Source organism: Cokeromyces recurvatus (assembly GCF_025118155.1).
Source record: "Cokeromyces recurvatus strain NRRL 2243 chromosome Unknown BX663scaffold_9, whole genome shotgun sequence".
NCBI classification, from domain to species: domain Eukaryota; kingdom Fungi; phylum Mucoromycota; class Mucoromycetes; order Mucorales; family Mucoraceae; genus Cokeromyces; species Cokeromyces recurvatus.
The window spans coordinates 220,782-235,241 of NW_026251395.1; the positions used below are offsets into that span (position 1 = coordinate 220,782).

The window sequence follows — 14,460 nt, forward strand, 5'->3', positions numbered from 1 at the left end:
TTTCTTTTTTCTCTCTTTTATCTTTTTTTTTTATTTTTATTTTTTTCAATCAATAGAATTTCAATTAAAGAATAATTAATAACTGATCTTTAATATATTGATATGAAACAATATTTACTTTTTTTTTTTTTAGTTACGAAGAAAAAAAATACTAAATAAAGGTCATCAATATTCCATAAGAAGCAACATCCTTCGATTTAAGAAAATAGTGGTAAATTTTAAATTTAGTAAATAACAAAACTGTAATAATTCACCGTAAGTCCTGTTATCATATATTCTCTTATTATAAATTTCCCTAATGTCTTTTATGTCTATTAACACATTTTTATACTTGTTTTTTTTTGCATCGATTATAACCACTACTTTAGCTCTACCAAACAAAGTCTATATCCAATAAAACCTTAATAAACCTTATAGTCAATGAAACAGTAAATTACTAAACTACCATTCGCTCAAAGTATCGCTTAATCCATCAATTGATAGTTGCTAATAGCTAGTATTGAACATAATCAGTCTATCAAATGGGGTCTTGTTAGATAGCTCCCTTCAAAAGATTCTCTTGTTTGCATACAAGTGAACTCATTTATCAAGCATCATCATACTGAATATATCTTGGTTAAATATACATCTTTGTTTGTAAACTGATACTGCTATGAATATGTATATTTTTGCCCAAGAAAATTCATACAAAACAACATCCTTTGATTGTATTTTCCATAAAACTGACCATCTATGATATGACACCCTCTCCACTTTTCCCTCTTTCTCTGCCACCAGCCCTTTCCACAAGTAGATCCTCTTTCTTTTTTTTTTTTTTTTTTTTTTTTTTTTTTTGTAGCTTATTATTAAGGAATTGTTTTTCTTTTTTCCTCAATAATTTTTGATCCAGTCCAGGCAGATAAGCAAAACGATATAATTAATTAGGGTGATTTATTTTCATTTTCGAAAAAAAAGGGGGTTATGAAATAACAAATGTTATAAAAACTATAATTAAAGTAGCTTACGCTTTTTCTAAATTTTGTCTTTTTCGCCACATATCTTCTACTTGATTACTTATCCAATTTACGAAATCTTCGTTTACCCCCCAAAATCCATGTTCTTTTAATAATTGCCTTCTCTCTTCTCCAAACTATAGATGAGTATAGACTAAAATGTAAGTTATATGTACTACTATACTGCTTTATCATTGTTGTCTTGTTTATACTTTATGATTCACATGTATAATATACGGCTTCATATGTTTCGATTTATAGAGCTTCTTCTCAAAATAAATGTTTCCATTGGGAAAATGAAGCATATCCAACAGGACCATCATGCCTGTCTTGACATTTAAACTAAATTGATCTAAAGCTCGAATAAATGCCTCCTGTTGATTTATCTTCTCTCGCTCTATCTCTTGAATCTGAATTGACCTTGCCAGGACTCGTTTTAGAATCTCATTATGAGTACCACGTACCATAAGTAAACCTGTACTAATAGGGCTTTGGTTCATATTGTCTTGTGTAGCAATCATCTGTGTATCTTCACGAATATGAAGTAAAGCTTGAATATATTCTCTTGTCCGTTTACGAATCATAATTTGATTCACATCTAGCATAAGGATATTAAAGTGTGGATCTGCATACACTAACCGTTGTAGAATCCGTATCTTCACAAGAGACAATTGAATAGATGAATTTTGACCAAGCAATGAATGCTCATCATCAGTAAGCGTATTATTATTATTATTATTAACTAGGTCGGAGTCGCTTAGAATCCATGACTGAGGCACTAAAACAGCTTTATCTTCATAACCTGCTACCATTAAATGCAAATAAAGTTTCTCATCTATACAAAAGACTACGAATTTCCTTTCTTCTGCCTTTTCTAAAAGTTGGATCCAATTGTAAAGTTCCATTCGCATATCATAGTTGGCCACTGTCACTATCAGGCCATGGTCATCATATTTGTTAGCATTCATTTTGTCGAGAATATCAGGCTGTATTGGAGAGAGTGAGTCAGGTACAAATAGAGGTAATTCTTCGCCATGTTCCACAAAGAATATATCATTCGTCTTTAATAAAGAGGAACAATTGCAACTCGAGTTAAAGTTGTTCAATTGTGGTTGTTTCATAGTGGTTGAATTTTGGAAATGATGTTGTTGTTGTGATGGATCATTAAGTAAGTAATCAGCAGACGTTTTATTGTTTTTTGATATTGTTGCAGCATTATTCACTTTATTTTCATATAAGAATATAATAAAGATAATAAAGATGACTATTATTATATATTTAAAATAATTTTTAAATTGTTGTTTCATTTCAAGTATATTATAGAGGAAGGAAAAGTTAAGAGGAAAAAAAAAAAAAAGGGGGTGGGGGGAGAGGAGCTGTTATAACAACCAATCATATTAAAAACGAAAAAATAAACGTAAATTTCATGTTAAATTTAGTCTTTTTTTTTTTTTTTTTTTTTTTTTTTTTTTTTTTTTTGTAAACTTCAGATTGAATGAAAGCATCAAATACCTCTGAATTGTTAACTAAATATCAAGCACAAAATTCAGAAATTATCAAATACAATATAAGGCTAAACGAAAAAATAAACCATTTAGAAAAAATCATTTCTCGTTTACAACAAGAAAATATACAATTAAGAATGTCTAAGGTCTCAACAAAAAAGGCGAAAGTTAATTCAAAGCCAAATAAAAAAGAAAGGAAACAAAAGATGTCTTCTTTAGTATCATTTGAACAAAATGAAACATATGTGAGAAAAACTCGTCAACATAAGCCTATTAATTATACTTTACCTAATACGAAATGTAAATTACGTAAAGGAGATCCCTTTACATTTGGTAATGATAAAAAAATGTAAACTTTTGCTATATATCCTATAGATATGTTATATATGTATATTATATTACAAACTTTTGTGTGTGTGTGTGTGTGCCTGTATATATATATATATATATATACACATGTATTATAATAAATTGCAATCAAGATAACAATCTTGAATTGTGTTTAATCTCTCTTCTATCCATTCTGCAATACCATCTAATGACCTACCCATTGTCTCATTTTTTACTTGAGGAAAGAATGGGAAATGAGTGAGTTCAGAAGCAAACCAATAAGGTACATTCATCATAGCTCTTATTTTATCAATAAATTGACTAATAGAACGAAACTTTGCAAAATTAATAAGATGAGGATCAGATACCAAAAATGTCGAGTTTTCATTAAAAAAGGTATAATCTTTGAGAACAACAGGTAAAAAAGGGATTGAAGGTGTTTTAGCAGTATGAATCTTTTGTCGATAATAGCGCATATTCATACTAACATCAAGTAATTTCTGAAGTGATGTATATGTATTCATGTCTCTTGTAGATAGTGACTCCCAAACTTCTTGAAGTTTTGGTACACATGAAAGGCCCATTATAATGACCATACAAGTATGAAAATTATTAAGGTCAAGACAGAACTATATATATATATATATAAAAGTGTTATATATAATACATTAACAAGTTCAAGTCATATTGTTTACCTTTGCAATTTCAATAAACTTTTTAAGTAACATTCTTTTTGATTTTAAGCAAGCTATGCTACATAACTCATGAACGACCCAATGACTCAGCTAAAAAAAAAAGAGGAATAATAAAGGTTAATACATGTACTGAAATAGATATAAAGAGATTTTTTTTTCACCATATTTGATCTCTTTGTCATTAATTCAATATAGTCAAGTCCAAGTTGATTATTTCCCTGTAGATCTGCATTATATGATGTATTCTTACGATGATAACACATATCAAAACTTCCTTGAGATAAAATAATTTTAAAAAAATAATAATCTGCCAAGGTCAAGTAACGTGCGATATTTTTTGATTCAAAAGAAATAAATAAACTGAGTGTTGTTGTGCCAATTGAGTAATTAAAAGAATGATTTGAGGGAGACACAGGGGGAGTTGTTAATGATGATAAATTGAATAAATTGGTTGAAGGGCGACGAGAGTTACTTATAGTAGAATATTCAGATATTGAATGATAACTACTAATAAATGGAAAATAGGAATTTAAAGTAGATGTAGGTGATGACACTTGTGAGGTAGCAAATGAAATATGAGGAAATGGATACGAGTATTGATTTATCTGGTCCTTTAAATTGTAATGTATCTGTTCTATTTGTTGTTGAAATTGCGCTGCCAACACTAAACCATCATCAAATAGAAATGTATTTAATTTTCTTTCCAAGCTAGAATCTAATTTAAAGTCTTGATATCGAATTTGTATCCAACGATTAATTACATTTAGTACCCTATATGTTTATTTTATTTAATAAAAAGGGATAATCAAGTCTTTAGATTCTTTTTTTTTTCATTTACTTACTTTGTTTGAATTGGATATTGCCATTTTATAAAGTACTCGTATTCACCAGGCGAAGGGCCAAGATGAAATCGACTGATTAGTCGATCAAGTAACTCTTCAGATGATATAAATTCGGTGTGATTTATCAAATAGATATCAACAAAATCCATATCCTGAACTGTTTCATCTGCTAGTTTTTCAAAGAGTCTTTCAATAGTACCAGCAATCACCTGTAATTTACCATCTAATATCTCAAATATTAATACAGTATTTTTATTTTCTGTTACTTTGAGTATTTGAGCATTATTAGAATTTTTCGTTTTCTTTAAAGTAGGAACACCTAATGATCTGCCTAATCTTGCTCTTTTCACTACTTCATTTATATCTTCTTTTCTATTTAAACCAAAAATTGAAGTCCAAGTTCCTTCATCATATGCTAATTTACTTGGCTTGTGGTTAGGAGAATTTAACTTTTTCTTTGTATCAACTGGTAATGAAGGTCTATTGGAAGAACTCGATTTAGAATGTGATATAGGTATACTACTTCTGCGTGGTGGAAGGGCCTGTTTGATATGATGATAATTAGGCGTTGCTTTAGGTGAATTATCATATGTTGTTGTGATTTTCAAATCAGGAAGTGCTGTTTTCTTTTTTATTTTATTGGATGCAATCGATACATTCGTATTATCTGATTGTGGTTTCAAATGAGTGCACAAATAAGCGTCTTTTGGAGGAACAGGTGGTGGTAATGATTCCACAGATAATTTATTAGATAAAATAAATGTCACATCTTTATCATTATTTTCTTCTTTTTCATTTATAGTGTTTTCTGATGATTGAGTAAATTCTTCAATATGAGTAACTGCCAGATTATTAGTTACTTCATTTAGTAAGACTGAGCTTAGTGTAAACTGTGAAGATGATTTCGAGGAAGATGAGTGAGCAGAGTAATAAGATGAATCTGGAGAAGTTGGCACATCCATGATAGTCAAAAAGTTTTCGACTGTTGGCAAATGTAATAAAGAGGGTTTGTGATGTTCTTCCTTAAATAAATTAGTAGTATCAATAGCTGAAAAAGAAAGATAATCATTACTTTTCCTTTCTCTAGATTTCTCTCGTTTAAATGATAATGCTGTTTGATCGTGACAATAACGAGACTTTTCATTCATTTTTTCTTCGTCTGTGATGATAGTTTTAGTAGAGTTGGATGATTTATGATATCTCCAATTTTTGAGAGTTTTATTTTGGGCACTATCTTTAATTTCACTACTCCCATCCTCACACACAGTTGTTTTCTCTTCCTCCACTTCATCTATTGACCAATGAATAGCTGTTCTCTTTGTAAAAGATGATATTAAATGTTGATTTTCTAATTCAAAAAATGGATTGAAACAACTATATCCTGTTTCAGTTAAAAATTCTGTTTCAGACATAATAGAAGAAGAACACAAAGAATCTTGTAATTCAGTTTCTTTTGTAATAGACTATAATAAGGAGATTATATGTATTTATACATATATTTTAAGTATAAATTAATGAATATTTTTTTTTATTGTATTATGTTTTTTTCTGTCTCTCTCTCTCTTTTTTTTTTTCTTTCTTTCTTTCTTTCTTTCTTTTTGATTTTCTTTTTTATACCTGATTTTTGTTAGTTGTATTGTCTTCTGATTTTAATAATAATTCGTCGTTCATATTAATTTGAAAAAAATCTCGAATATTTCTTAATGGTTTTTTGGATAATATGTTATTCTTTGATGAATGTCCAACCGTATTCCAAACAAATCTCAAGGATAAATTTGCCCCTTTTGATTTTCTTTCAGAAGAATAATGATTTAAACTCATTTCATCGCTCCACTTTTGTTTCTTAGGAAAGATCCACTTTTTTCTCGGCTGTTGCTCGGATTTAGTTGGTGAAAACTGGTTCCGTTGAAATGTTATAGATGGACAATGCTTCAATGAATGAATATTGTGTATGATAAACTGTTTCTCTTCTATTTATAAATTAAATCAATATATAAGATTTTTTTTTTCTAATAATTTAATAAAGGGCAATAATTTACCTATGCTTGTGTTAGATTGCTCCCTATAAAATAAATAATTTATATAAAAACGTATAAATATATACATATAAATAAATGTATACCTGCTATTATTATTGATAGAATTGTAAAACGTTTCATCTATTCTATCGTCATCATTCTTTTGCTTAGAATATTGCTCATATAAATAGGGTTTAGCTATTAATAAATATTAGTTTTTTTTTTCTGTATAATGATCTATTCCCTATCTTTTTATATAAATTTGTTTCTCTTAAAATAATTGCCGCGTAAATATGAATATTACATCTATAACATACTTTTATGTAAACAAGTATTAGGCCAATTACTATTAGATGGAGATAAACAATAAGTTATTAAGGAGTCTACTAATGTGTTTAGATGATGAACCATTGCTTCTTGAGCAAGCTACAAATAATAATTAATATCAAGAAAGAGTACAATTCCTTTTTCTTTTATCTCTATCACACACTTTTCTTTCTCTCCCTCCCTCCCTCCCTCTCTCTCTCTCTCTTTTTTTTTATTTATTTATTATTTTTTCTTTATTTTACCTGAACTTTTACAGGCGATTGAATGAAAAATTGCTTTATTATTTGAATTTGATACGATATCATTTGAATTTCGTTCTTTATGACATTGTCAATACTTTCATCAGACTTGTCAATGTATATTTGAGTTTTAATTAATGCACAGGTAACTGAAGAAAGCAAAGCCAAAGTGCTTAGAATATTTATTATGTGTGATGATGTAGTAATAGGATCATAAAGGGAAATCGGCAGGGAGTCAAGTATCCTAGTAATAGAAGATATAGCTAAATTCCATAAACGACGAATCTATACAATAGATGTATATCATTAGATTATATACTTTGATTAACAAATGCTTTATTTACCTCTAAACTTTGTTGATAAGCTGAAAGTTTTGAAATTGATTCAAGATCAATTAGACTCAACTTGTTTAGAATTGTATTTATATTTTCAATCATTTTAAAGAATACATAAGAAATAAAGCCAAAAAAAAAAAGAATAAAAGTGAGATTAAGAAGATTTGAAAATAAAACATTTTTTAATGCATGCATATTATCACTGACCATACGTAACAAGATGATCGGGAATGTATTTAAATAAATAAACTCAATATAAATATCATAGAATACAAAAAATTTATATTGACTTTCATAATAGTCTCTAATATGATTTTAAAAAAGAATAAGGCACTATCACATACTACTACTACAATTTATTAACTTCAATGTTATACATATACACACACATATATATTCTTAAAAAGAAAAAGGAGCATAAAGTATATCCTACATACTTACCTCTTATTGACATAATCAAAACTTACATAAGCTTATAATTATTCAATCTCCCAGTATATATTATAAATAATACTAATCACATGTAAAATTATTGATGCTAGAATGGTTATTAAACTATAGTATATTCATAATAATATATTCCATAGTATATGATGCTAAATGATACATAATAACTATAAATTCTAAATCTCTATTATAGTTTGAAATAAAGTTTCAAATTTACGAAAACAGTATGCATTTACCTGCTTTATGTATAATATCACGAGTTAATTATGTACAAAACTATAATATTTTCTTTAACAAAACCTTCAATACAGATGCATGTAGATGCAGTTTTTTAGTAATTTTTTTCTTTATACATATACTTTTATTATATTACTAAGTATAATAAAAGAGTTTCACACATAAGAAAAAAAATGGTTTTTATATGAATATCTTTCATGTACTATTTATTATTATAGTCTATCAATATATATAAAATGGGGAATATACTATTAAGTCATATACATACACACCTGAGGTTAGACTTGTTATTATACATCATTTAAACTTCAATTTGAGATATGTTGAAGTGAATTAAAAACAATTTCGAGACTAGAGAATATTTGCAATAATAGACAAATTGATCCAATTTCAAAAGTCACAATGTATATAAATATGTGTATATTATACTGATTGGTTCATATATGTATATACAACACTATCTGTTCATAACTAACGAAGCCATTCAGGGCAGAATCTAGTTTATTCCCTCATTAATTACAACCAAAATTTGATATGCTTCTTAGAGACTGTATCTTTATTGTAATTCATTTGTAAATATTATACTACTAGAGATTAAGTATAAAAAAAAAATATTATCAGTTACAAGAGAAGTGCATATCATTTGTTGAGCACAATCAATATAGTGAGTATCACCTCAAATACTTATTTGATAGTGTCCCACGCAGCTGTTAATAAGTTAGTATTCTATCTAATATTTTCAACTGCTCCATCGACTTTAAATGCCAAAAAAAAGAAAAAAACTGAGGATTCCCCCTCCCCTTTATTTTTTAGAAAAAAATAAACATTTTATACATAAATTATTAACTTCTTTTAATATTTTTCCTTGAATTATCTATTAGACGTTTTTGTTTATTCAATCCTTCATAAACCTAACTACATTTTTTTTTTCATCACAAATATCATAATAATAACACGGTTAAAGATCCCTCGATGATTACCTTCCCTTTTTATTGATGGTTCGATTCGAAGAAATCTTTCTGTAAAATTGAATACAGTGCTGCTAGGCTAAATTGGTATTCCAATTGGCAGAAACTAAAAACTCGGCCTTTGTAGCAAAACTAACTATAAAAAGCTGCTATTTGGATTTTTTTTAGAATCGCTTATTTGGGAAATTCGAGCATGCTTATTAGTTAATTTTGCTATGAAAACTGAGTTTTTAGTTTCTGCCAATTGGAATACCAATTTAGCCCAGCAGCATTATAATAAGGGGTAAAGAAAAAACAACCAAAAAGAGAAAAAAACAATAAAATGTCACAACTGTGGCTTGTGTTGCTTAGACAACAAAACAACAATCTTTCTTCTCCGCAAATAATAATTGTCTTTTTTCTTCAATAATATACCAAATGCATATTACCCGTTGTTATTTCTGTTCAGGGCCTTGCTATCCAGGCCATGGAACTATGTTTGTTCGTAATGATAGTAAGGTACTAGGATCATAATACACATATAATCATTCAACATGTAATTTTAATTTCATTTCTAGACATTTCGTTTTTGTAGATCTAAATGCCATAAAAACTTCAAAATGAAGCGTAATCCTCGTAAAATTCGTTGGACAAAGGCCTTTAGAAAAGCATCAGGAAAAGAAATGGTCATTGTATGTATTGAAAAAATAAAATAAAATAAAAGGTTGTTAAGAAAAAAATTAAATTATTTTAATTCTTTATACTTTCTTTAGGATTCTACCTTTGAATTTGAGAAACGTCGTAATGTTCCTGTTAGATACGATCGTAATATGATGGCAACAACGCTCAAGGCCATGAAACGTGTACAAGAAATCCGTGCTAGACGTGAACGTGCATTCTATAAGAATCGTATGGCTGGAAACAAAGAATTACAAAAGGAGGACGATATTCGAGTTATCAACCAAAATATTGAATTGGCACCTCTTGAAGCAAAGAAGAGAGTTCAAGCCATCAAGACAGAAAAAATCAATGTCGAAAATATGGAAATGGAAAATTAAAAAAAAAAAATATTATTGTGATCAAGACTAAAAACAACAACGTATAATGTACCTATATATCATCTATCTTGCTGCCTATGATTATTCTGTTTTTGCTCATTATTTCTCTTTGCTATTTCCCTAATATTTATTTTATTCCTATTATTGTATGGACAGTCATTTTATTTAAATTAGTTTTCTTGATTGCATTGTATTCTTACGCAATAAAGCCTTCTTATTTAAGTTGAGTTACATTGTTGACACTAATAAATAAAAGACATAACTGTTAAGATAAACGAAAACATATACAAAGAAAAAATAAATAGAATGCTATTCTTTTTAACCTCAATAAGAAAATAAATAACTTCAGTAGAGTATTAATAAAGAATTAATTATATGGTGAGCTATAATTAATAAGCATTTTTTTTTTATTAAATTAATGTCATGTATATTTACAGTTTGAATCCTTTTCGACTTAACGCATATATATACATACTCTTACATATGATAACAAGGATTTTTTTTCGTCTCTCTTAGCATTTTCAATCAAAACAATGCTTTACTAATAAAGAAGACCCCAAATGACAAGTTCTATTATACGTACTTTTGAAGAGTTTTAGAAGCTAATTATTTTACTTTTTTTTTTTTTTTTTTTTTTTTTTTATAATGGAAACACTATAGTTGGAGCTTTATTCATATGCTAGTTTATCTTTTTTTCCAACAACATAAACATTTAATTGCTGAATTGAGCTTTACATACTAATATTTGTCACTCATAAAATAACAAGTTCGATAATTTAATGCTATTACTCGAAAAATAATGTTGTACCTGTGGCTTGTAAAAGCCAAATAAAACAAAATAAAAAAAGCAAAAAGTATCTTTTGTCGGATATTTTTTTTATAAGCAAATTTCAAATTTGTCTTGAAATGGAAGCTGCATATGATGATCTAGTGAAAAACATTCAAAACAAATTACATACTCTTTTCCTTATTAAGAAAGATAAAGATCCTGAAAGAAACGGAAATGCCCAATTTTCTAATATACCTTGGTTAGAAATAAATAATTAATCAGATGCTTGGCCATTTCAAAATATAGTCATTAACAGATGCAAAATAGGTCTTGGATTGCAGTAAGAGTTGCTGAAATATTATCAGAATATCCAACAGGTTTAACAGAAACTGTTTTATTATCCATGTTGGAAGTGATGGTATGGACCTTAAATAAAGTAAGAAAGTTCAAACTTATAAAATTTCAATTATAGTGGGAAAAGACTTTTATTAAGCGATCAAATGGATTTGATAAAAGTAAATATTGATAAAATAGATAGATAAAGACTTCAGCTTTTAATTTGTACCTTACTATAGATTTTAGTACAATTCAAGCAGTTTATGAAAGTAATACAGATGAAACATTTATATTGGAAGTTACAGTAAAATCGTGGAAGCTACTTCCTGGTTCTAAGAATTATATCCTTTTTCTTTTTCTTTTTTTTTCTTTTTCTAAGATTTATTTTATAAACTTCCTTAACTCTTTCTTTTTATTATACATCAGATCACAGTGATTGATGAAGCGAATATTCGAGAACTAGATATTTATATGCATCCAAAATTTAATCATTGGATTACCTATCAATGCAGCGACAACAACAAAAATCTTTTTTTGAACCGTAAAATTCGAATGATATGTCCCCCAAAAGTGAATACACCTATCCTCAGCAAACATAAAGATAAAGATTTCCCTCGTAAATATCGTGTTGCCATTATACCCCCAACCCAGCTTATTCTCATTATGCTTGATCGCAACGACAAAAATTTTGTCCATCAAGAGTTCCCCGATAAAATTCGAGACATTCACAAAAAGCATGCTTGTCAATTATGGCTCAAAATTATCCATGTTGAGCATACTGTACATACATCATCAGCTAGAATTGACCCTGGAGAGGCACCTAAGGCACAAAAAACAAATTTGTATTTGGTTGATATGAGTAGTGACAGTGTTTCGATCATATTATCACTTTATGATCAATTGACAAAATTAGTATCCATGTTTCGAAGAAATGATTACATTGGATTGTATTACCCTTCCAGGCAAAAAGGAACTGAGGATATTGTCTTCGAGTGTTCAAACGAGACTGTCATCTTTTTAATGTCGGAAAAGGAGGCCCAGGAAGCTGGATTAGCTAAAACGAATTTAATGAGCTATATCGAGAGTCAACCATCGTTTTCAACTCCTAAAAATGATATTATGGAGCGCGATGAAGAGGTAAAAAAAAAAAAAGAAAAAAGAAAATCAAGATTTTCACTGAAGAGAATTTCTGTATGATTTATATGCTTAAGATTGAAATAGGGTTTCATGGACTGTTCTAATTATCTATCAAGAATTTATGTAAAAGACCTTACTTATTGTATGTTAAATGTGACTCTATTTGGAAAAGTAACGGGTTTAGCCAATTGTGTAAGTGTAGTTTATTTTTTTGATTAAATAAAAGTTTTATTCTAATTCTTGATTCCTTATTAGAATCCTTTTATTAAAACGAATGATAATGGTGAGGTACAAAAAATGAACAGATATGCCTTAAAAATTGCGGATTCAACAGGTATTTTGCATAAAATGTGGCCTATTCCTAAAACTGGCATTGAATCTCTTTTTTTTTAGGTACAATGGATATCACACTTTGGGAGGATGCTGGACGTGATTCTAGGAAAATAAGATCAGGGCAATATATTCTATTAGATTCTTTAGTTACTTCGCATAAATATACAGCAGGTGATAAACAAGTCTGGTATGTCAATGGTAGCTCTGTCTGTGGAACAAGAACGTTTAACAGTAAGTAGCGACTATGGGAAAAAATAGATTCTACTTTTTTTTTACTATTTTTTTTTTTTTTTTGTATGCAGTCTCAACTCTTAGTTGCTTATTATCAAGTACTGCAATACGATCTATTGTCCCATTATGGCATGCAAAAGAGATAGGAAATGATCATTTCCAAGTGGAAGGTATCATTATTGGTTGGGAATTGCATTTGAAAGCAGAAAAAGATCAGATTGCTCTTACCGATGAATACACTCAAAAATCAAGTAATTATACTGCCCCTAAAATAGATTTTTCAGATTACTCACTGGGATCACGTATCATAACAAGTGCACGTAAGAGGGATTCCTTTGTAAATACATATACACAAAGTTCATGTTCATTTTTTTTTCTCCTTTTATGTAGATAGCAACTGCTTATTACCACGAATTCCTGATAAAGACACTTGTAGCTTTTGTGGATGTCAAATAGGAGATAATGTTGTAAATATTTTTAGACCTAAACCTGAAAAATTAGATAGTAAATATGGACATGACTGGGAAGGCTGGATTGAATGGAGATTAGACAATGGCACGAGTAACTGTACATTTTACGGAGGTGAAGAGGTTAGTCATCTTATTGAAGAAGAAAAAAAATAAGTGTTAAATATTTGAAAGCTAATACAGTATATAGACTTTGTTAAATATTACTGCTTACAATTTTAAGATCATGCCACTAAAATCACAAATTGAATTATTAAATAGTGTTATTGGTGCTTCAATTCTGTGCTCACTCTCGGTACGTAGTTTAATAGGCATATCTTATATTCTCCTATCTTTAACAATGAAATTATTAAAATAGGGAAATGGTACATCAGCCTATAGGCTTAATCAAATGATCTTTGTTAAGCCTACACAGCAAGAATGCAGGAACATGTTAGAAATCTTGGATAAGAAGAATTAAACAGTTGTTAGAAAACTAGGAATTCTTATTTTTATATATTTAATATCGTGCTTATAATGTGGCACAAAAAAGCTTTATTTTTATTTTTTTTGTCAGAAAAGAAATTCTTAAATACTCTTTTTCATGTAAGGTGAAATATTCTAAGACTACTATGTTTTAGCTTCATATCATATAAATGATGTCTATTTCTTCAAATTTACATTCGCTTTTTTCATATTTAGAATTTTATATACCAAAACCGTGTTTGTTATCTATATACATACTTTTTATTGGCCGAAAAAATGCCTTAACAGAACTCACTAATTAGGGAGAGAGAGAGTAAACAATGCTCTATATTAAATTACCCGCCAAGGTTTGAAATTGTTCTCTCAAAATCTGCATTAAGTATTTTAGGATTATACGCATTTATATTGTTTTCATTAATAATAATTAAAGTATTTACTGCCATTAATAATAAAATTTCTGACTTTTTTTTTTTTTCCAAAATTGTACAAATTATATTGAGAATAAAAACTGGTCTAAAGCTCGTACTTACAATTAGTAACTATGGAACTGACTGTTTCGAAAATTTGACCCTTAAAAATAAACACCGTCAAATTATTGAAATTATTTATTGCTAGTGGCAATATATTTTTTCATCTTTTACTATTGTGCCTGAAAACTTCATAAAAAAAAAGACATAACGTTGAAACTTGTCCTAAAAATTCAAATTCTTGAGAAAAAGTTTAGCTCTTAGTTAGGAATCAGTCCTACTT

General features: G+C 28.5%; 6 protein-coding genes across 6 annotated transcripts; 3 read left to right on the forward strand and 3 right to left on the reverse strand.

The window, feature by feature from the left end:
- Positions 1–805: 805 nt before the first annotated feature.
- On the reverse strand, positions 806–2,315 carry BX663DRAFT_505519 (uncharacterized protein). Its single transcript, XM_051527078.1, has one exon. The coding sequence runs from the start codon at positions 2,297–2,299 to the stop codon at positions 1,199–1,201; it is 1,101 nt and encodes a 366-aa protein (XP_051383856.1). The 5' UTR covers positions 2,300–2,315; the 3' UTR covers positions 806–1,198.
- A 172-nt stretch (positions 2,316–2,487) lies between these two features.
- Positions 2,488–2,850, forward strand: BX663DRAFT_505520 (uncharacterized protein; the record flags this gene model as incomplete). Its single annotated transcript, XM_051527079.1, has 1 exon — positions 2,488–2,850. One exon carries the CDS (start codon positions 2,488–2,490, stop codon positions 2,848–2,850), a length of 363 nt encoding a protein of 120 aa, XP_051383857.1.
- Positions 2,851–2,958: 108 nt separating this feature from the next.
- Positions 2,959–3,303, reverse strand: BX663DRAFT_432437 (uncharacterized protein; the record flags this gene model as incomplete). The annotated part of the gene is made up of 1 exon (XM_051522932.1): positions 2,959–3,303. The coding sequence occupies one exon, from the start codon at positions 3,301–3,303 to the stop codon at positions 2,959–2,961; it is 345 nt and encodes a 114-aa protein (XP_051383858.1).
- Positions 3,304–4,360: 1,057 nt separating this feature from the next.
- Positions 4,361–4,639, reverse strand: BX663DRAFT_432317 (uncharacterized protein; the record flags this gene model as incomplete). The annotated part of the gene is made up of 1 exon (XM_051522923.1): positions 4,361–4,639. A coding segment is annotated over one exon (279 nt), but the record flags the coding sequence as incomplete, so codon positions are not given.
- Positions 4,640–9,260: 4,621 nt separating this feature from the next.
- BX663DRAFT_505522 (ribosomal protein L24e-domain-containing protein) lies at positions 9,261–10,253 on the forward strand. Its single transcript, XM_051527080.1, has 3 exons — positions 9,261–9,433; positions 9,493–9,606; positions 9,688–10,253. The coding sequence occupies exons 1-3, from the start codon at positions 9,353–9,355 to the stop codon at positions 9,970–9,972; spliced, it is 480 nt and encodes a 159-aa protein (XP_051383860.1). The 5' UTR covers positions 9,261–9,352; the 3' UTR covers positions 9,973–10,253.
- Positions 10,254–10,782: 529 nt separating this feature from the next.
- BX663DRAFT_505541 (uncharacterized protein) lies at positions 10,783–14,170 on the forward strand. The gene is made up of 13 exons (XM_051527081.1): positions 10,783–11,000; positions 11,069–11,159; positions 11,214–11,256; positions 11,317–11,418; positions 11,499–12,214; positions 12,299–12,406; positions 12,470–12,548; positions 12,608–12,778; positions 12,850–13,098; positions 13,169–13,368; positions 13,436–13,540; positions 13,604–13,830; positions 13,927–14,170. Exons 1-12 carry the CDS (start codon positions 10,879–10,881, stop codon positions 13,703–13,705), a joined length of 2,088 nt encoding a protein of 695 aa, XP_051383861.1. The 5' UTR covers positions 10,783–10,878; the 3' UTR covers positions 13,706–13,830; positions 13,927–14,170.
- The last annotated feature ends 290 nt before the right edge of the window (positions 14,171–14,460 follow it).